Source organism: Pipistrellus kuhlii, unplaced genomic scaffold (assembly GCF_014108245.1).
Source record: "Pipistrellus kuhlii isolate mPipKuh1 unplaced genomic scaffold, mPipKuh1.p scaffold_m20_p_7, whole genome shotgun sequence".
In the NCBI taxonomy this organism is placed as follows: Eukaryota; Metazoa; Chordata; class Mammalia; order Chiroptera; family Vespertilionidae; genus Pipistrellus; species Pipistrellus kuhlii.
In genome coordinates this window covers 60,977,647-60,999,698 of record NW_023425573.1, presented here as the reverse complement: position 1 = coordinate 60,999,698, position 22,052 = coordinate 60,977,647, and the positions used below count along the sequence as shown (strand labels likewise).

Here is a 22,052-nt window from a genome sequence, read left to right as displayed (position 1 = left end):
AAGGCAGCCTGGATTTTGGTAGATGATATAGGAAACTATTACTAAATTGCCATTACCCCTTCCTCTTTCCTTTTCCTGGGACCTCTTTGTGGTTATACCTGACAACTGTAATGCATTGACTCAAGATCATGGGAAATGGCCCAGCCTGTTTGATGGCAATTGAGTCGAATGTATAGAGTTCTAACATGAGAAATACGGAGCCTGGGCCTAGTCTCAGGTATCTTGGAAAGGCCTAGCAGTGTCTGGAAGAACATAGCTTATGTTGTTCAAGGAGATGGAATTTTAAGGTAAATAATTTTAGCCTGCTTATGTTGATTTCTCCCTGCATGAGTATTAATTTTTGCCTTTCACATTCCTCTTTTTGAGAAATGATTAACAAAACACTTCTCTGGTCCACACAGTGGCCTTTTAGTGAATATTTTTGGGGAAAGAAAGGGTATTCTTAGCTGAGAAAGCATGCATCAATTGTTCTGATGGGTAGAGAAGTTTTATAGCTTTTTGGTAGATAAATCCAGGCTTTTGCTAAATTCTATTTTCATCAGACGAAAGCTTAAGTAAAACAAATTTTGTCTATGGATACACAACAAAATTTATCAATATACATTCATCAAGAAAGGGACCTCTTCTGTGATGCTAATTGCTACTGGAAACATCCTTCTTTCAGACATTTGTAGAAACCAGTGCTACCCAGAGTTACACACTGAACTTATTATATGAGTTTTAGAGGGTAAACAAATAAGATTCTTTGGCACCAAGGAAAGGAAACAGTATACATGGAATAAAAGGTGGGAAAAGCAAATGAATAGATGTATCCAAGTATTAAAAAGTCACTAATGAGCATCATGATTCTAAAAATTGTGCAAGAGAGCTTCCTTAGACTCTTTTACCCTGTGGAGAGCATGCTGAAGTAAAAGGAATTTTCTGGAAATGTTGATATGTGAAAAATTATTTGCTATAATTATCATAAATTGTCTTAATAATTATTCAGAAATCTTTTCCTCAAATATATTTTGAATGTTAAGTACTGTACTTTGTATTAGGGATGAAATAATGAACAAGTCTGAAAAGACATCACCTAGATCAGAGTGGGTCTGTAAATAGCCAGTACTTTAACTGGCAAAATTTTAGTGGTTTGGGACAACTCACTTATTGACAAATTTCTCTTCCTTTCACCTGTCACAGAAGAGATTGAATTTCTTGGCTTTTACAGGCTCCTATAATGATTTAAATAAAAATTTAAACAGTCCATTATTCATCCACTCATTTGATCAAACAGTATTTATTACTGTGACTATTGGTGCCACCCAGTACTCTAGGTTCTGGGAAGCCAGGTCTGAAAGGTAAAGTCACAGCTCAGGTGCAGGCACAAGCAAGTGAGTGGACCATTACAAATGATCCAGTAAAAGCTATGATAGTGACAATGGCAGAATGGAAATGGAGATTTAGGACAGGGGCCCCTATAAGAGACTGCAGAGGAATCATGGGAAAACTCTAACAGACACATTGCATTTTAAATTAGATGTCACATGTTTCAGAGTTTGTTAGAATAAGGCATGGTGGAGGTGGAATACCAAAGCAAGAAGAAAGTGTCTAGGGTGTCACTGAGTGAGGTCCTTCAATATTAGGCAGGTGACTTCTTTAAAAAATAAATATATATATATATATATATATATATATATATATATATATATATATATATATATTGATTTCCAAAAGGAAAGGAGAGGGAAAGAGAGAGAGAAACATCAATGATGAGAAAGAATCATCAATTGGCTGCCTCCTGCACACCCCCTACTGGGGATCAAGCTCACAACCCTAGGCATGTGCCCTGACCAGGAATCAAACCAGCAATCTCCTGTTCATAGGTCAATATTCAACCACTGAGCCATGCTAGTAGGCAGGCAGGTGACTTCTTAAATCTTTTATCATATAACATGAGAGAGAAGGTGTCATCAATTCATCAAGATGAAAAGATGAAGCACAAGGTAAGCTCATAGAATGGGGGTTGGAGGTGTGAAATAAGGGGAAGGTAGGAATAGAATGTAAAGAAACTAAAACATCCCTGGCTGGCTTGGCTAAATGGATTGAGAGCCAGCCTGCAGACTGGAGGGTCCAGGTTAGATTCCAGTCAAGGGCACATGCTCAAGTTTCTGGCTCAATCCCCAGTAGGGGGCATGCAGGAGGCAGCCACTTGATGATTCTCATCATTGATATTTTTTTCTATCTCTATCTCCCTTTTCTTTTCTCTCTGAAATCAATAAAAATGTTTAAAAAAATATATTAGTTGAAACTAAAACAATTATTATAGATTTTTCTGGGAGTCACTACATCACAATTTGCATGATGCATTTTTACTCTAGAACTCCATAAAACTTCTGTGGTGTTACAAAAAATTATTGAATCTCCTTTAACCTGTTAACCGGGGAATTCCCTTTTTAATTATGCAACATATAACGGGCGTGTACTCTTTCACGTCACGCCCGGAGGATGTAATTTTATATTATTATTATTTTTTTATTTATACTTAAAATAAATGAAAAGATTATGAAATATATATTTTTTGTTTATTTATATATAAAGCAGAAAGGAAAATACAAAGTTACAAACAAATAGAAAAGAATACCATCAAAAAAATGGAAACATCAAATTAAAAAATTATAAATTTTACAAACAATTATAAAGATTACAAAAAATATATGTTTTTTATTTTGATACATAACAAAAATATTAAAAAAGTTAATTACAGAACAATAAACAAAAGCACACAAATAAAATAGAAATACTGAGTTTAAAAAATTAAAATATAGATATAAAAATTAAAAACTCAACTTCCGTGTGATATATTTTAAAACAATTGTTGATACATAGTGCTACCTTACAATCCGGACACCAGTATGTAGATTCTTTCCTAAAACCTTTTTTGTAGCAAACTCGGCATTTCCTGGATTTAGTTTTTCCTATATCGCTTTTCATTTGTTCTGGAAAATGCCTTTCAACTAAGTGTGATAGTTTAGATGTAGAGCTGCTTGTTGATGTCTTTGGGAGGGTTTTCACTATGTTGTTATCTACCAATTTCTCTACACACTCTATCAAAAAGTGTAATCGATCCAAATGACCTTTATCTTTTTTGTATGTAATATATGCATGGAAGCAACACATATCAATTAATCATAGAAAAACTTTTTTTATAAAATTTTTTTTACCGTATTACAGGCAGCTGTGTAGGCCACCATAACTCCATCTCCCAAATCTACGCCGCCCATATTCTTGTTATAATCCAGGACAACATTCGGTTTTTCTTGCCTTCTTCCTCTCTTTTCAATCATTGTCTTTTCGTCATTATGAATAGAACTGAGCATCAATACGTCTTTTTTATCCTTCCATTTTAAAACTATAAGTTTGTCTTTGAATCTTACTATATGTTCATTTTTCTGTAATTTTTTTGTTTTTATTTAACTGAGGATTCTGACTCTGTTATCCTCATTGTTCCAACAATGTCTGTATTGTTTTGACACAAGAGTTCAGCCAAATGAATTGACGTATAGAAATTATCTATGTAAATCCTATACCCTTTATTCAGTAAGTCATGTGTTAACTCCAAAACAACTCTTGTTGAACACGTCCACCATTCTCACTAGCGAAATTATACTGATTCCCTCCGTATCTTAAATTCATGTCGAGACATGCATGGATGACTAATACCTTTTTTTTTGGAAATATACGTCCAGCCCGTTTCAGGCGCAACATATATTTCAAGGACGTATACATATGTCCTTCCCGTACCCTATAATGTTTATGTTTGACGTATTTATACGTCCCACTCGGTTAACAGGTTAAGAATCTTGCTGATGTACAACTAATGAAAGCCAATACATACAAACAGGAAAGGAAACAAACCTACATCATAGAAGAAGATAGTGGGATGGTGTTACAGCTTATCTTGGTAACAACAATATGCATACAATGTCACTGTTTTAAATGTCCTTCCATGGTTCATGTGACTCAGTTACCTGGCTCCATAGAATTCTTCTAAATCACTGGCCTCACCAGGTACATGAGGAAGTGGGGGTGAAGAGTAAAAAAACATAAGTACTTTTCTAAGGATGATTAGTAAAATTAAGGAGAGCATCAAATTTGTCTTTGTTTTACTGTTGTTAATCAATTTTGTAAGCAAGTTACTTCAATGCCCAGAAGGAAAAGCGAGTAAAGGTGTATCACCATGTAACAAATCATTCACATTACTCTTCGTAATCTTTCTTTTGGATATTTAAGGGCTTGTAATGACTATCATCTTGCAGACACTTCCCATAAGCTATATATGCATTATTAATGAAGTTCTATGACTGGAAACTTCTATCACTACAATGACTTTTGGAAAGCATGGGTTCATTTAAACTAATAATGCATGGGAGTTTGTCACAGTTTTAACAGATGCATTCTTCTTGCAGATGGTTGAAAAAGAAGGTTATCTTCAAAAAGCTAAAATTGCCGATGGAGGAAAGAAACTAAGGTAATAAAAGTTCTTTAATTCACTTTTATATGACTGTGCTAATTCCCCATCTCCTCTGCTTGTGCCATCCCTTTTGTTTGAAAGTAGGCCTTATGGTACAAGACTAGAATATACTCTATTACTATGATTGTTATTTTTACTGTAGTTATAGTTTTCCAATAAAAGTCCTATGTTCTATATTGTTGCACAGAATACATAAATAAAATGCTATTGTCTTCTTAGGACTTTAAATCTTTAAAAAATGCAAATAAATGAGTTAATGAGTTTGATTTCTCATATAAACAGATTAAGGGGTGAATGGACTTGTATTGCATCAAATAAAATTTTCCTATAATACATTGCAAGCATAGTTGTGTGTGTGTGTGTGTGTGTGTGTGTGTGTGTGTTTTCTTCGCCAAATGAGGATTTGACGTATATTTGTTACCCAAATAAAAATAATTTGAGACAAACAAAAGGAAAATGAAATCATCTGTTAAATAAAATGTTGAAAGTTGCATTTGGTGGCGTGATGAACGCAATAGGTGAGATAATTTAGAAAAGGTAATAAGCATTCCTCAGTCAAGGAGAGAAAAAGCCTTGAAGTAAAAAAGTAAGGTTAGTAGGAGCATAGAGAAAAACACTAAAATATTATGTATGTGTGGAATATTTACCCTGTTTCCCCGAAAATAAGACAGTGTCTTATATTAATTTTTGCTTCCAAAGATGCGCTAGGTCTTATATTCAGGGGATGTCTTATTTTTCCATGAAGAAGAATACGGTACACATTTATTGTTAAATGAAAATAAAGGAAATTTATTACTTGTATATGGTACGGTAGTACGGTAGTTGTCAGCACAAAGCAGACAAACTGGGAATTCTACAGTATCAAGAATTTACTCATTTATTCAATGACAATCATGTAATCACCTTCTGGAACATCATCATAACAATCCAATTCCCAAATTTCCTGGTGAATTTCTTGTGACTCCATTTCTTTCAGAATCAGTGGACCAAATCTCTCATGTTTAGCCTGGGGGGGGGGGGGCTTATTTTTGGGGGATGCCTTATATTTCATTCAGAAGGAAACCCGTAAGTAGGTCTTATTTTCGGAGAAACACGGTAGAAGTAATTATCTCCATTTTAGATTTTTTTTTTTTCATATAGGCTCTATCACAGTTGACTCTTGAACAACGTGGAATGTTAGAAGAGCCTATCCCCCACATATTTGAAAATTTACCTACCACATTGTTTTTTAAATGGCCCTTCACTTGGGTGAATTCAACCAACCTGAAATTGAAAACAGTATTTTTTTCATTGTTGGGAATCCGAGGTGGGAATGTGCATTTGGGAATGCGAAATAGTGCTTTCCATCCCGTTGGTTGAATCTGCTAGGACGGCGGTCGTCACACTGTGGCTCGCGAGCCACATGCAGCTCTTTGGCCCCTTGAGTGTGGCTCTTCCACAAAATACCACAGCCTGGGCGAGTCTATTTTGAAGAAGTGGTGTGAGAAGAAGTTTAAGTTTAAAACATTTAGCTCTCAAAAGAAATTTCAATTATTGTACTTTTGATATTTGACTGCGTTGACTAATGAGTTTGCTGACTACTGTGCAAGCACAAAACCAGCAGATAGGAAGGGCCAATTGTGTTTATTGAAAAAAATCCTCCAATATGTGGACCCATGCAGTTCAGGCCCATTTGTGCTTGGTGATATGCAAACTACAAAGGCATGTAGAAAGTGCTCAAATTGGGAGATAAGGCAGATAGTGTCCTTGTTCATAAACCAGGTATGGGGAATGTCCAGCCCTCGAGCTGTATAAGGCCCAAATCTGATCTGTCTCTGCCGAGGCATTAGGGCTAAGTTAATTAAATGTTTAGCAAATATAGCAGGCTATTTTTAAATTAATCTTTATTGTTAGATTATTAAAGAAGTCTCTCTTTCCCTCCCACCCCCCCATAGCTCCTCTTCATCAGGTTCCCACCCTACTCCAGGTCCTTGCCACCCTCTAGTATTTGTCCATAGCTAATGCATAAATGCATATAAAATCTTTGTCTAATCTCTTCCCACACACCCACACCTTCTTCCCTCTGAGAATCATCAGTCTATTCCATTTCCATGCCCCTCATTTTATACCGTTAACCAGTTTATTCTATTCATGAGATTTTTTATTCATTTGATTTTTTAGATTCAGTTGTTGATAGATATGTATTTGTTGCCACTTTGTTGTTCATATTTTTTATCTTTAGCTTTTTCTTCTTCCTCTTCTTAAAGAATACCCTTCAGCATTTTATATAAGACTGGTTAGATGGTGCCCTTCCATTCTAAATGATAGCTTTGCTAGGTAATCGTGGTTGTGGGTTCTTGTTATGCATACTTTGAATATTAATTGCCACTCCCTTCTGGCTTGGATAGTTCCTGTTGAGAAACCAGCTTATAATCATATGGGTACTCCCTTGTAGATAACTAACTTTTTCCTCTTGCTGCTTTTAAGATTCTCTCTTTGACTTTTGCCCTTGGCATTTTAATTATGATGTGTCTTGGTGTGGTCCTCTTTGGGTTCATCTTGTTTGGGGTTCTCTGTGTTTCCTGGACTTGCAATTCTATTTCTTTCACCAGGTAGGGAAAGTTTTCTGTCATTTCTTCAAATAGGTTTTCAATATCTTGCTCTTTCTTTTCTTCTGACACTTCCATAATTCAGATGTTTGTAGCTTGCAGTTGCCCCAGAGGATCCTTACACTATCTCCAAATTTTTGGATTCTTTTTTCTGGTTTGGTGTTTTTTACTTCCTCAAATTTCAAATAATTGATATGATTCTCAGGATCCTCTAGTTTACTGTTGAATCCCTGTTTATTATTCTTTATTTCAGTCAGTGTATGCTTTATTTCTGACTGGCCCTTGTCTATTTTTGGGGGAGCATTTTACTAAGATCCTTGAAAGTCTCAGTAAGTCCCTAGGAGGTTTCTAGAATATTCTTGAGTAACCTTATAACTGCGGTTTTGAACTCTATATCCAGTAGTTTGCTTTTTTCAATTTCTTTCATTTGTGACATATTTCTTTTTCTATGTATTTTGGCTACTTCCCTGTGTTTGTTTCTATATATATTGATTAGAGCTGCTAAGTCTCCTTGAGTTAATAGAGTGGCCTTAGGTAGTAGGTGTCCTATAGGGCCCAATGGCTCAGCCTCCCCAATCACCTGAGTTAGACATTGTAGGTGCACCCCGTTGTGGGCCATGAGCATGGTATTGTTGTACTTGAGCCTTGATTGTTGTTGGTATCACTGGGAAGAATTGACCTTAGGTCAATTGGTTGTGGAGATCAGCTGTGACTACAGTGAGAGAGCTCTTATGAAGGAGATACCCCTATGGAGCAGAATTTGCTTCAGAAGGTCTTTGGTGCTCACTCAGTCTGCCCTTTGAGTGTGTCAGTTATATATGTAAAGAGTTTTAATCTGGTATGGTCTCACACTCACCATTGGGTACACTGGCTCTTGGGTCTCCAGGGATGTGTAAAGTCAGCCACCGCCTGGCTCCAGCAGGAGCTACAGAGAGATCTGCAGATTCCTCCTCTTTTCCATCACAGCTACAAGGACCAGCTGTGAAGCAAGGACCAGCTGTGAAGCAAGACAGGCTGGTGCTGGTGCTGGGTCTTGGGCCTTTTATTGATACTTTTGGTGCTCCCTGACCCAGGTGTAGCTTGTTTGACAAGTTTTTAGCCTGAGAAAGGACAGGCCATTCATATGCAAAAGTCTTTGCCCATAGCTTGAGTGGGGTTGTAAATTGTGTGGGGTGGGGTCTAAGGGAATCTCCAGGGCAGAGCAAACAGAAATGGCTTCCAGTCAGCCCTACTATCAGGGAAATCTCAGCAGTGGGATGGGGCCAAAACTGGCAGTTGGACATTCCCTGAGGGAACCCAGATTGGGAGAATGTGCAGGCCAGTCTGAGAGACCCTCCCCCTCACATGCATGAATTTTGTGTTCCAGGCCTCTAGTGATATTATAAATATCCAAATGGCCCTTGGCAGAAAAAAAACAAAAACAAAACAAAACAAAACAAAACAAAACAAAAACATATCCATAAATCATTCTTATGAATTTCTCTATTTCATGGTGGTTTCAAGAAAAGGCAGAGAAGCGAAACAGAGCTCTTTCCCTAACTGTTTCAGAGGAAATCGTTTTTTAGGTAGTTTCAGTCAGTTTGTGTACCATTTTGTGTTTGTTTTATTCATTGTCACTTTCATCAGTTTGCATGCCATGCCTGTGTTCTAGTTTAAATTCACATAAACAGTAGCTTGTACTCATATTATTATTTTAGTCAGTTTGCATGCCATTATGAATTCTTTCAGCTTTTTTCATTTAAAGTTATATAAATTTTAGTTTTGCTTCTTTCTTTTTAACTTCAGGTTCATAGAATTGAGTGATTGTGCTCTTCAGTGTGTGGTCTTGTTATTAACATTATCTGGGGAAGGCCCATTGCTGGATTTACTGTATTTTCAGTCTTCAATTCTCATCTCAATCCCTTGTAAAAAGTGTGTTCATCAAACTCACTCTCCATACATTCAATTGGCTATATGTATGACTTTCTAGAAAGTAGTGTGTAGTTGTGTATGTGAATGTGTTCTTAATTACAGAAGCCTTTTTGTTTTATAATCCTCATTTTGTTTTCTCCTAGTTTAATATAATGTTAGTGTTTGGACATCTATGTATATCAATATATTGAAAATTAGTTCATTGATTTGAACTGCTGCCCATTTTGCCATTATGTACAAATATCAGAATGAGCACTTAAATTGTCCCTAACTCCTTTGATCACAAACAACATTGCAATAAACCACATATATGGCTCCTTATTAACCTGTTAGGAATTTCTTCCAGTGCATATCTCCAGGAGTGAAGAATTGCCGGGTTAAATGAACATGCATTTATAAATTCATTAAGTGCTGCTGCCAGACTTTTTTCTGAATGAGTGCATACGTTCACATTCTTTCTGCAATGCGAAGGGCTCTGTCTCACCATAATGTTATCAGCACACAGCTTCATATACCTCTCAGTTTGGCAAGTCAGTGACCATACAGAATTACTTCTCTGTTGCATTTATTTTTATTCCTCTGATTAGTATTCCAGTTGAGCATCACTTTATCTCTTTCAAGTCAATCAGGTTTTGCATTCTGAGAATTGCCTCTGCATTAAAGTATGACTATTTTCTATTGGGTTTCTGACATTTTTTTGAGAGAGAGAATTCCTAATATATTTTAGGTAGTAATACCTTGTCATCATTAGACTTTGCAAAAATCTCCTCTCCAACTCTCTCATATTTACCTTCTTGATGAAAGTATTCAAGGACCAGGCATCTTTAATATGATCCCATTTCTTGCATAGTATTACTCTATTATTTTAGGGGTTTCTTTTGTTCTGTATTATAAATTGAACATTGTAAATAAAGTCACCATATATAATCTTATCTAATAAAAGAGTAATATGAAAATTGACTGTCACTCCAGCACACAAGATGGCTACCCCCATGTGGTCAAAGATGGCTGTCCCCATGTGGACACAAGATGGCCACCACAAGATGGTCAGCAAGGGAGGGCAGTTGGTAGGGACCAGGCCTACAAGGGAAGGCAGTTGTGGGCAATCAGGCCAGCAGGGGAGGGAAGTTGGGAAGGACCAGGCCTGCAAGGGAGGGCACTTGGGGGTGATCAAGCCTATAGGGAAGGGTAGTTAGGGGTGACCAGGTCGGCAGAGGAGTGAAGTTAGGGGCAATTCAGGCTGGCAGTAGAGGCAGCAGGGGAGGGCAGTTAGGGGCAATTAGGTTGGCAGGGGAGCAGTTAGGCATCAATCAGGCTGGCAGTAGAGTGATTAGGGGATGATCAGGCTGGCAGGCAGAAGCAGTTAGGGGGAATCAGGAAGGCAGGCAGGCAAGCAGTTTGGAGCCAGCAGTCCTGGATTGTGAGAGGGATGCCTGTTTAGGCCCTATCAGTCAGACAACCCTCAAGGGATCCCAGATTGGAGAGGGTGCAGGCTGAGCTGAGGGACATACCCTCCTCCCACCCCTGTGCACATATTACCTCTAGTCTATATATAAAAGGCTAAGTGACCAACCATACGTCCCCCTGAGTGTCCAACCAGCTGACTAGCCAGTACATATGATGCGCACTGGCAATTTAAAAATAAACTTTGAGCCGAAACCGGTTTGGCTCAGCAGTAGAGCATCAGTCTGTGGACTGAAAGGTCCCAGGTTCGATTCTGGTCAAGGACATGTGCCTTGGTTGTGGGCACATCTCCGGTGCGGGGTGTGCAAGAGGCAGCTGGTCACTGTTCCTCTCTCATCGACATTTCTAGTTCTCTATCTCTCTCCCTTCCTCTCTGTAAAAAATCAATAAAATATATTTAAAAAATTTAACTTTGACTTGCACATGCACAATACATATAAAGCTCTCCCTGGTGCCAATCACACATGATGCCAGAGTGTATCTAAAGACCAACTATTGGCACAACATGAAGCTGATTCCTGTGATGCCACATTTTCTATGACAATAAATCACAAGGACAAACTCCAGGCAGAGTAGGAATATTTCTACCTGAACCATGGACACTTATATGTTTTCAGCCATGGTCACTTATATGTTGCTTTCTCTTGAGTTTGAAGAATCTGTGACTTTAAAGTTATAAATACTTCATCACAGGGAAATTAGTCAAGCACTCTGAAAGTGTTTTTACTCTTAATGTGACGTACAGGGAGATATTAGCATAAATTTAATCAATTTATCAGTCATAATTTTTATCAATGTTGTTTTTATATCATATTTTTGTTTTTATATCCTGTTTTTGTTGTTTTTATACCATGTATTTATTGTTACATCATGTTGTTTATTAATCAATTTATTATTTTTATATACATTTTACTAATTTTATTTAATCTCTGACACTTCTATTATAGAGAAAGGGGAATTAGCAATATTAAAATATTTTGTATTTTAATTTTATAATATCATATTGTAGATATTATTTTTATATATAATATTTGCAGTAATGCAATTACCACACAGTTCTTTCTTCAAATTAATTTCCTTTCAATGTGCACAAATCTGTGCCCCAGGCCACTAGTAACATATAATATTCCACCATATTGATGGAACTGTAATATACAAATCCATTCCTGCACTCCTCTTTTATTTGATATTTAAATTGATTCCAGTTTTATACTAAAACTAGAGGCCCAATGCATTAAATCCATGCACTGAGGGGTGTCCTTCAGTCCAGCCTTAATTCTCTCCAATCTAGGACCCCTCAGGGGATTTCTCTGTGGGATCAGGCTGAAACAGGCAGTCGGACATCCCTCACACAATCCAGGACTGCTGGCTCCCAACTGTTCACCTGCTTGCCTTCCTAATTGCCCCTAATTGCTTCTGCCTGCCAGCCTGATCACTCCCTAACCACTCCCCTGCCAGCCTGATCGACACTTAACTGTTCCCTTGCTGGCCTGATAATTGTCCCCAACAACCCTCCCCTATCAGTTTGGTCACCCCTAACTGCCCTCCCTTGCTGGCCTGATCCCCCACAACTGCTCTCCCCTGCCAGCCATCTTGTGGTGCCCATATTGTGGCAGCCATCTTAGGATCACATGGGGGCAGCCATCTTGAATGAGGGTGTGATGGTCAATTTGCATATTACCTCTTAATTATATAAGATAGTTCTAATTGCTGCAAACCTCCTATTACTTGTCAATTTTTCTTTTATATTTTCTTTGGATGAACACTAACCCTGTATTGCTTGATTAAATCACATGACCATTTAAAAAAACAAAAAAAACAAAATGATATTATGTATGATTTCATTTCTTGCCTAAGGAGTCTGTATTTTTTTTGTAACTGCCAACAAAATATTCAGTTTGATCATAACCTTAAAAATGTGTAAATTTATCCCATTGATAATTTACTAAATAATAAATTACTATTAAATTATAACCATAATTATTATAACTTATATTTCTTATGTAAAATTTTGTTTGATAACTTTTTACCCATTTATCAAGGTACTTTAATATATGTTTATACATTTTGATGAGTTAGTAAACAATATTAATAAACTAGAGGCCCAATGCATGAAATTTTTGCAAGAGTAGGCCTACCTTCCCCAGGCTGCCAGCCCCAGCTTCCCTCTGGCAATTGGGACCTGGGCTGCCCTCCAGGACCCGGGCTTCCCTCAAAGCCCCAGCTTCGTCCAGAAGGTCATCCAGAAGGATGTCCAGTCTAATTAGCATATTACACTTTTATTATTATAGATACTCTGTCAAGCACTTGGCTAAATTATTTTATCAGAAATTCTATCTCATAAAGAGGAAATACACAAATTGACTATCATGCCATAACCAGATGACTGTACCCACAGCAGAGGTGGGGATCTCATAACACAAGATGGTGTACCCACAGCAGAGGCCAAGTTCCTGTAATGAGCCTTAATGAAAATCAGCAGGGACCTGAGGCTGCATGGCACTGGGCCAGGGCAGGGGACCTGAGGCTATACCCACCGGCTTGTGGGGCTTGACAGGGGACTTTAGGCTGGTCCCCCTGTCCCAGTGCTGGGCCAGGAGATCTCAGGCCACAGCCCCTGCCCAGCAGGGCTTGATGGGGGACCTCAGGCTACACCCCCCTGCCCCAGTGCCAGGCTGGGGGACCTCAGACTGTTGTCCCCCACCCCCTGGGCACTCAGCCAAAGACTTAAGGCCATGCCCCCTGTCCCAGGAGACATGAGGCCACATCCCCTGCCAGGCTGTGCCCTCTGGCCCAGGCTTGGAGACCTCAAGGCTCACCTCCTGGCCCGAGCCAGACGACCTGTAGCCACGCCCCCCAACCTGGTGGGGCTTGATGGGGATGGGCCCAGCTGGGTCTGGAACTAACCCAATGGGAATGGGCTTGGCTAGGTCTTGGAGTTGTGTGATTTCGAGGTGCATTTGGATGGGTGAGGTCTTGACTCTAGTTCCTGTGCCATGCCCCAGACTCTGACAGGAGGAAGATTTTCATATACATTTTACTAATTTTTGTTCATTTCTGACACTTCTATTATTGAGAAAGGGAAAATAGCAATATTGAAATATTTCCTTTAATTAATTCCCTTTTAATGTGCATGAATTTCATGCACTGGGTCACTAGTATTGTAATAATACTATAAGATAGGCTGTATTATTACTTTCAATTTTACAAGTAGAGAAACTTAGTCCATGTATTAACCTCTCCTTCCTTCCAAACTTTATTGTATAAAAGATTAGGGTAAGATTTTAGCCTCATCCTCTGTTTGAAATAGGTTAGTTTTTTGTTTTGTTTTGTTTTGTTTTTTCCCCCTCTTGCTAGAAGCCTTTTGAGTCCAGGGAGTGAAAAACCATTATTTTATTTCATATCATTGACAGTACCAAGGGCTTCAATTGCCACTTAGCAACTTTATTTTTATTCATATTATAAAGTTTTTTTACTCAGCAATCCATAATTATGTCACCCACATCAAGTAATGTATCCTTGTTTTTGTTCCTCTTCCCCATTTTCCTTTTTATTTAGCTTCCTTGTTTCATACATTTTCTCTTTCTAAGAAAAGTTTGACCTATTTCTGAATATGAGCAAGAGTGGGTGAAGGGAAGGAGAACACATTGGCTATATGTTACATTCATAAAGCACCATAGATTTAGCCTTATTTTGAAATCAAGTTCCACAAATTTCCCCAGTGATCACAGACAGGATTGAAAGCCTAAAGCATTCATCATTCAACTTTAATTTTTAATTGTATACATTGAAAATATGGCTTAGCTTTTCTGATGAAGATTAGGGCTTCCTTCCTTTGGGGCCTCTGGATCCCAAATGAGAAGTCACGCTAGCCTCTCTGAAGCTCCGTGAGACCAGAGTGAAAAGTTATTTTCAACCCTTTAATTTACAAAAGACACCTGGCAGCATGAACACTATCTCAGCACCCTTGTCTCCCCCTCTGCAACTCTCCCTTCATGCCTGGCCCTTCCTGGTCTCATTGTCTTATTTGTAGCTCCACACACCTTGTCACATGTCCCTTCTCCCTCTGATCTTCACAGTGGCCTGAGAAGTACATATGTGTGTGCATGTGCCCGTGGGTTGGGAGGTGCGGACAGGAGGGGGAGACAAGGGCACTGAGATAGCGTTCAGGTGGAAAGGAATAGAATAAAGGTAGTGCAGGGTTATGTCCACTGGTGCCATTTTCAACCCAGGGCTCCTTGCTATTAGACTTTTCGTTTGTTTCTTCTTATTTTTTTTAAACCATTGTTACTAAGAATAGATTTCCTTTAGAATGTGATATGAAAGTACCCTTCTGACTTGAACTTATTTTTCTTTAGCACTTTCTGCTCAGGATCCCAGTAATTCATCCCAGGCTGAACGCGTCTTTCCTTTTGTGTGCGTAGTGAGGTCTAGAAGGAAGGTTTGGAGACCATAATATGGAAGTGGATTTGTTAAAGGTTGCTTTGGTTTTATGATTTTCATCATCTGCTCTGTTATAATTTCCAACATCTGATAGCTCTTTGAATATGTAAAGCTTCTCTGTTTCTTGCAGTAGTGGCAGAGACGTGTATATTTATACCTCCATGTCTATTTGACCCTCCTTTTAGATGTGACAACTTATAAGAAGCTTAAAATATGGGAAGGGAGAATTAAGTTTCTCATGCGCCAGTTTGAGAACGAATCAGAACATTTAACAGTATCTGAGTGATTTTGTGGTAAATTACCCAGGGACACTAGAGTAAATTACTTTCACTCCCACCCCAGTTGCAAACTCAAGTTAAATCCAGTGTGACCAAGTCAGCTCCCAAAGGCAGACAGCCCAAAGAAGGTCTGAAATTTACCAAGAAATCTCACATATTTTCTTCTGAATTTTGGTTAGCTACCCTATCATTAGCCAAAGGAGGCATAAGTGAGGTGAGTGTAAGATTTCAAGTTTAATGCTAGAGCAAATGACTGTATAAAACTTGGAGCTCGAGCTGACAGACTCTTATAACCATAATGAATGGTGTAAAGGGCATTCTCCATCAAGTGTTCCTCAGATAAGCAGTTACTAAGTTGCTGTTATTATGTGCTGCCATCCGGTGTCCATGTTGTAGAATGCAAAGTGTTTTAAGCTAAGCTGATGCCCAGAGTTTTGTTATTTCTTGTTTTGTTTCTTTTTTTTGGTTATTTTCTATTGTTTGTTTGTGTTTATGTTTGTTTGTGGTTTTTCTTTTTATATTTTCACCTTCACAACTCACAATTTGTTTTAAGAAAGTCTTTTACGTGTCTCACTAATTGCATAAACTGTGTTTATTTGAATTTATTGTAGTTCCTCTTCCTAATTGTAGTAAGCACCTTTTCCCCCTTAGATGCGATTTGTTTTCATACAAAAAAATAAAAAATAAAGTAAATGCCTGCAATCCTTGTGTCTGTTCCCTGCACTGAATCACTACCCTCAGTATCAATGCCTCACATGACTGACATCTGTAAATTTGTGGGAAGACTGGCTCATCTATTCCTAGGATCTCTGACTTAATGAAATGGGATAGTTCTTGAGCTATGTGTCTTACTTAATCCTTAAGTCCATTCAGGAGTTTGTTTTTTTATCTTTCCTTGTGGGACATAGAAAAGAGTGCTCTCATATTTAAGATGAGGCATTAATTGGCTCCAACCAGTGACTGCAAAGCTGGTGGCCATCATGGGAAGGTAGGTATAAAAGGGCTTGCAATTCGTCATTCTGGGACAACCCAGATCAGGCAATAAAGTGACTTTTCTCCAAAAAGAAAGACATTCAAGTACTGACAACAGTTCTGTATCTTCCTTTCTCAGAGCCTTTCTGAAGCTCTGCATACATATGCCTTATAGGACTACAGAAGAGTTGCATGCTGCCTGCTCTAGAGACAGTTGATGCAGCAGAATGAACATGGCCTTGAAGGTCCAGAAAATGTGGCCTCAATCCCACATTTATGCTTTCTGTGCTCTTGAGTAGGCTGCAGCCTCATGAAGCTTCAGGTTTCCTCACCTGTAAAATGGGTGTATTACCCACCTCCCAATGTTGTTTGGAGGCTTTATTTGTTTCTATGTTTATCCCCTTTCTCCTCTGAGTTACAGGTAGGCTTCTTGAGGTCCCTCTTATTTGCCTTTATATATTCAGTCCCTGGAACTGTGTCTTTCATGTGGTAAATGCTCAGTAGATACTTGTGATTAGCTTAGAAATTAAATTAGTTGATACTTATGAAATACCAGGACATCTGATTGACACAAGTCCCAAAAGCCAGGAAGACCTCTAGAAAGCTTAGGTATTGGCACTAGAATTATAAATCAGCCAAAATATACTAAACCTGAAGTGTTAAATCTTTTTTCTTTTATGCTAGGAATAACACATCAAAACCCTAGGGAACTAAGAAACAGAAACGGGAAATGCAGGAGATAAGTGCGTTAGCAGTTCTTGTTAATGAATAACAGCATACACAGAGCAGGAAAAATCTTGATGTGTAACCTTACTGAAAAACATACTTTTTTACTCAAAAACGTTCAGCAGTACCTGCTAAATGTGCCCAGAAGCAGGAAAGCTCTAAGAGGTTAGGGATAATGTCTCTTTGGGAGAACTAGGAGGGTAGAGGGTCTTATGTTCCATCTTGAAAACGACTTCATACTCAAAAGGTCTATTTTGAGAGTTTCATTAGATGGTTCTAGTCACCTGTCCTGGCTAAGCTATCTACATTTGCAGAAATTACTTTTTTTCTGAACAACAGTCACCTAAAAGGATTTCATTGCATTCAGAAAACATGAAGGAAAGGTTTACATCAAAACAAAACCTTGACAAATGACACTTTTCATACTCTCTCCAGAGCTGACAATGCCTTCAAAAGACTCAAGGTATTAGAGTAATGAGGTTAAGAAGGTCTTCCACCAATACTCTGAGAATTACAGCAACACAATGAGCCAAACCTATCCGATGGTCAAACCTATCAGATGGACAGAACAGATGGTGTAAGGATTATGGTCAAGTGTCTAGAGAGCACTTCGTTCAGCAGAGGGGAGGTTCCAATCTAAGTGATCGTGTAAAAGCTGCTCCCAGGAGGTGAATTCTCAATCACTTCCTAGTTTGATGCTTCCTACTGAGTGTGGGTGACTCTGCTCATCACAGAATAGTCCCATAGCAGGAAAGAGACACAGGTGCCTTCATTAGTAGTGCACCTTTGTTTCTGGACTTAGGAAGAGTTGAAGGGTCCATCATGTGGTTCTTAAGCCAGTGCAATTTCTAAGGAAAGGAGAGAACTTGGAAGTGTCTGGTCTTTGCCCAAACCTTTTAATTAGCAGCAGGTAAAACAGTTTATAAGAGAGTTAGGATGGCTTAGCTCCTGTTACAAATTATGCAAGCTAGCTTTTATGATTGGAGAATTTTGACTAAAATTATGACAAAAATCTGACATTGACAGTCTCCTTACCCAAGATTGTCCTGCTTAATTCTTAAAAAATGACAGTATAAATTAGTGAACAGATTATAGTATAGGCTTTAGAGTCAGAGAAACTGGGTTTGACTCTGAAATTAAAGTGTGTGGCTTTAATTTACTGAACTCTCAGAACCACATTTTCCATATTAGTACCTTTGACATCTATTTAGTGAAACTAAACTTCCACTAGACAATCAAACTTATGCTAAGTTCTCAAAATATGATTTGTGCTAATTATTTTTAAAGTAACCATGAAAAAAATGAAATGAATTTGATACATCTAAAAGTTTGACAACATCATTTTATTCTTCTTTCTGAAATAAAATTATTTTAAGCCAATTGGGAAAACCTTTACTCTTATTCTAATGCTGTAAAGGCGTTATTTGCAGTTTATAAATTCAAAACAAAATATAGCACTGTATGCAAAGTGTCAGGACAGTGCCTATTACTGAGGCTTCAATACCTGCATTTCTTCCCTTCTTTGGCTTGTTCTTCAGATTTCCCTAATGGAACGTTTCAAGGCAGCTCAAAGTTCTAGTGTAGAACCATGAGATAATTGAATTTCATGCACTTCAATTCTAACCAGTCCCAGCTCCAAGTTTAAGAAAGGGAAGAATAATGCCAATAAGTCCTATAAATGATCAACATCTGAAACAGATTCAAATCAGAACTATTTATTCAGGACTTGCTACAGACAGGGAGCAAATAAGGTATAGTCTTTCTGCCAAGAGGTGAAAAATAGAGTTGGAAATATAACAGGCAGGTTAAATATGGGTTTCACCATGTCTGAGGGTGTTCCATACTCTCTGATTGCAGACCGTCAAAATTAGGGGTGGAAATAACAGATGCCCAGTCTAGACCAGCATGTTTCCACGGTTTCCCTGTTTCCTATCTGTGGCCCTCCTAATATGACCTCATGAAGAGAGAAGCCTAAGGCTGCTCTAATTCACTTACTGCTACCTAAAAGGACAAATGGGCACTAGTGAGGAGAGAAAAGGCCTACATGTTTGTTTTTTCTGTTTCCCCTTCCAGCATCTTTATCATCATTTGACTGAAAAAGTGAAAGTGACTCTTTATTTGAAGAAAAGTAGATCCAAGAGCATAGTGTTTATATTTGCAAGTTGGAAAATACACACTGTTTCTGTTTGTTATGTTATTTTTTTAAAATGTGATGATATATCAGTCAGATAGATTCAGGCATGTAAGAACAGCCTAATCTTGTAAATATCAACTTCATTGAGTCAAAGCTGTCTTTTCAATCAAGCCCCTAAATCCTAAGGGATAAGGGCAAATAAATTACACAAAGATCTTGACTGGTCATTTAAAATATAATTTTGTCTAGTTTTCTATCGACCTGAATAATGTCTTTCTGTAAACTTCTTTTTTAATCCACTTTTGTAAAATGAAGTCAGCTACTTTGAAATGAGTGTTCTACCAAAGAAAATTATAGCAATATGATATAATGGGTAGAAACTTATTTTGATAAACATCAAGAAATACAAAGGAAAATTAAAAGCTGTGACTTTACCACCTGAATTAACTGTTGTTATATCCAGCTTTTCCCCTCATGCCAAATTTTTAATCATTGACTCAGTAAATTCCTATTTAGTGTATACTTGTCCAAGGCACTGTGCTAGGCACTTGGGAATGTTTCTATAAAGATGAAATACTTTCTGTCATTTTAGGCTTTTTAAAAATAAGGAGAGAGAAATGAAATTTATAAAAACTAACTTTTAATTTGTCATGAATACTATGTGCGAAAGTTATAGAAGGCACATTGGAGGACATAATATTTAAACTTCCAGTGAGTAAGAATTAATAATAAGAAGAGGCTGGGATGTGTGAGGACACTCTTAGGGAAATAGCATGGTGTTTACAAATTGCATATTGTATTATGGTCTACATTAAAATCCTCTCATATCAATATACTTCTATAGCTGGGCTGGGGAACCTTTTTATCTGCCAAGGGCCATTTGGATATTTATAACATCATTTGCTTAATACAATTAACTTAATATAAATTCATGTTGCTATGAAAAAAACTCTTAGATTTATTGAATTTCAAGTCCCACCTCTGGTTGCTTTAGCAGGGCTAGACCAAATGATTCTGTGGGCCTCATACAGCCTGCAGGCCGTACATTCCCCATCCCTGTTCTATAGCATAGGGTTCCTTATTCCATGCTAGGAATCTGTTATGTGCAGCTTACATACCAGTCTTTTCTTTTTTAATATTTTAGGAAGATAATTAAGACATAATGATCCAATTCATTCATGGGCACACAACCTTAACAACTTGTGAGATGATTTCTTTAGGATACATTTAAATTCATAGGAATGGACTTGTTTACTCAAAACATACACACATTTTTAAAGATTTAAAAAATATATTTCATTGATTTTTTTACAGAGAGGAAGAGAGAGGGATAGAGAGTTAGAAACATCTAAGAAAGAGAATCATTGATCAGCTGCCTCTTGCACAACCCCCACTGGGGAAGTGTCCGAAACCAAGGTACATGCCCTTGACCGAAATCGAACCTGGGACCTTTCAGCCCACAGACAATGCTCTATCCTCTGAGCCAAACCGGTTTCAACACATTTTTAAAGATTTTTATAAAGCATATTGCCAAATTCATTTAAGAAAAGATAGGCTAGTTTATACTCCCACCAAACTTGTATGGGAGAATACATTTCTTCACATGTTCAAGAACCCTTGGTATTATTCCTTCAAATTCTTGCCAATTGATTGGCAAAGAGGTAAAAAAGCATTTCACTCTTTCTATTTGCATTTCTTTGATTTCTAGTGAAATTCAACATTAAAAATATTTTCAATTAGACAGTGGCACATTAGCTATTTAGTGTTTAAGACTCAGTAATATAATAAATCAATGATGAGAAGAAACAATGAAAGAAGGTGTTCTGATTCCTATTTTTACTTTGCTATACTTGGCTTGCTGAAGGAATATGGATACATTAAAACTAGATTTTCAGTAGTTGAAAAGAATTTGGGAAGGATATATGAATTGAGAAACTTTTACTATAAATGCCATGACCTTTAAAAATTACAGAATGTCCTTATATTACCCAAATTCCATACAACATATCAACTGTAATAAAGAAAATACTTTTAGGAATTCTAGTTAAAAATGTAGCCTCTACTTAATCCAAATGTTGCTCATAATTAATCCATGAATAATTTCTTTAAGTGATAATGCTTTTTTTTCTTTATTTTTCTCCAAGGAAAAACTGGTCTACTTCCTGGATTGTCCTTTCGAGTAGAAAAATTGAATTTTACAAAGAATCCAAGCAGCAGGCTCTGCCTAATACGGTGGGTGGTTTTCTGCTTCTATTGTTCATCTTTACAGAAATACCATTGAATTAAAAATTTGGACTTATGCATAGTCCATGGACGCGGGCATTAGGTAGTGAAGATATGGGCTCTGGATAGGAGGTAGGAAGAGGCGGGGATGGAGATATCTGTTATACTATCAACAGGAAAAAATATATTTTTAAAAAGTTTGGATGCAGCAAAAATCACACTAAAACCTCCAAGCTACCACAGTCTAAAAGCAGATGGAGGAAATAGCTCAATAAACTTTTAATCAGATGAAGGGAAAATAGAACTTGGTGTCTGTTTTATTAAGTGGTGCATTTGGAGAATAATCACAAAATAAGATGAATGGTGAGCAGCTCTCTGGTAATACGAAGGTAACCCTTTAAATTAAGGTGCCATTTATAAACGCTTTATTCTTATTTATGAAATGATCACTAAATGCAGCTACTTGCTCAAATAATGTATTATAAAGTGTGTTATAAAATGCATTAGTAATAAATGCTTAACGGATGAGACTATGGGAAGCTGTTTTAAAGAATATTATAAGACGTAAATCGTGTTAAACCATGTATGTGCATCTTTAATACATGAATTTAAGTTGTTATCTAGCATGCTATAAAGTGCTCCACACATTAATAAATAATAATAAACTGTTTATAAATGGCACCTTAATTTAGGGTGCTACCAATGAGGAAACACTCTAAGTTAACAAAGTGATTTTTTATCTTAGTCTAGCTGAGGCATTTCACTATATCCCACTAACCTTTCCGAATATATCTATGACT

General features: G+C 37.5%; 1 protein-coding gene across 1 annotated transcript in view; it reads left to right on the top strand.

Moving 5' to 3' along the window:
• The window catches only part of ARHGAP15 (Rho GTPase activating protein 15), a 622,919-nt gene that overhangs the window by 86,601 nt on the left and 514,266 nt on the right, over window positions 1–22,052 (top strand). The window contains exons 4-5 of the mRNA XM_036422005.2: window positions 4,449–4,510; window positions 21,174–21,261. Of these exons, the coding sequence (XP_036277898.1) occupies window positions 4,449–4,510; window positions 21,174–21,261 (150 nt within the window). The remainder of the gene's footprint in view (window positions 1–4,448; window positions 4,511–21,173; window positions 21,262–22,052) is intronic.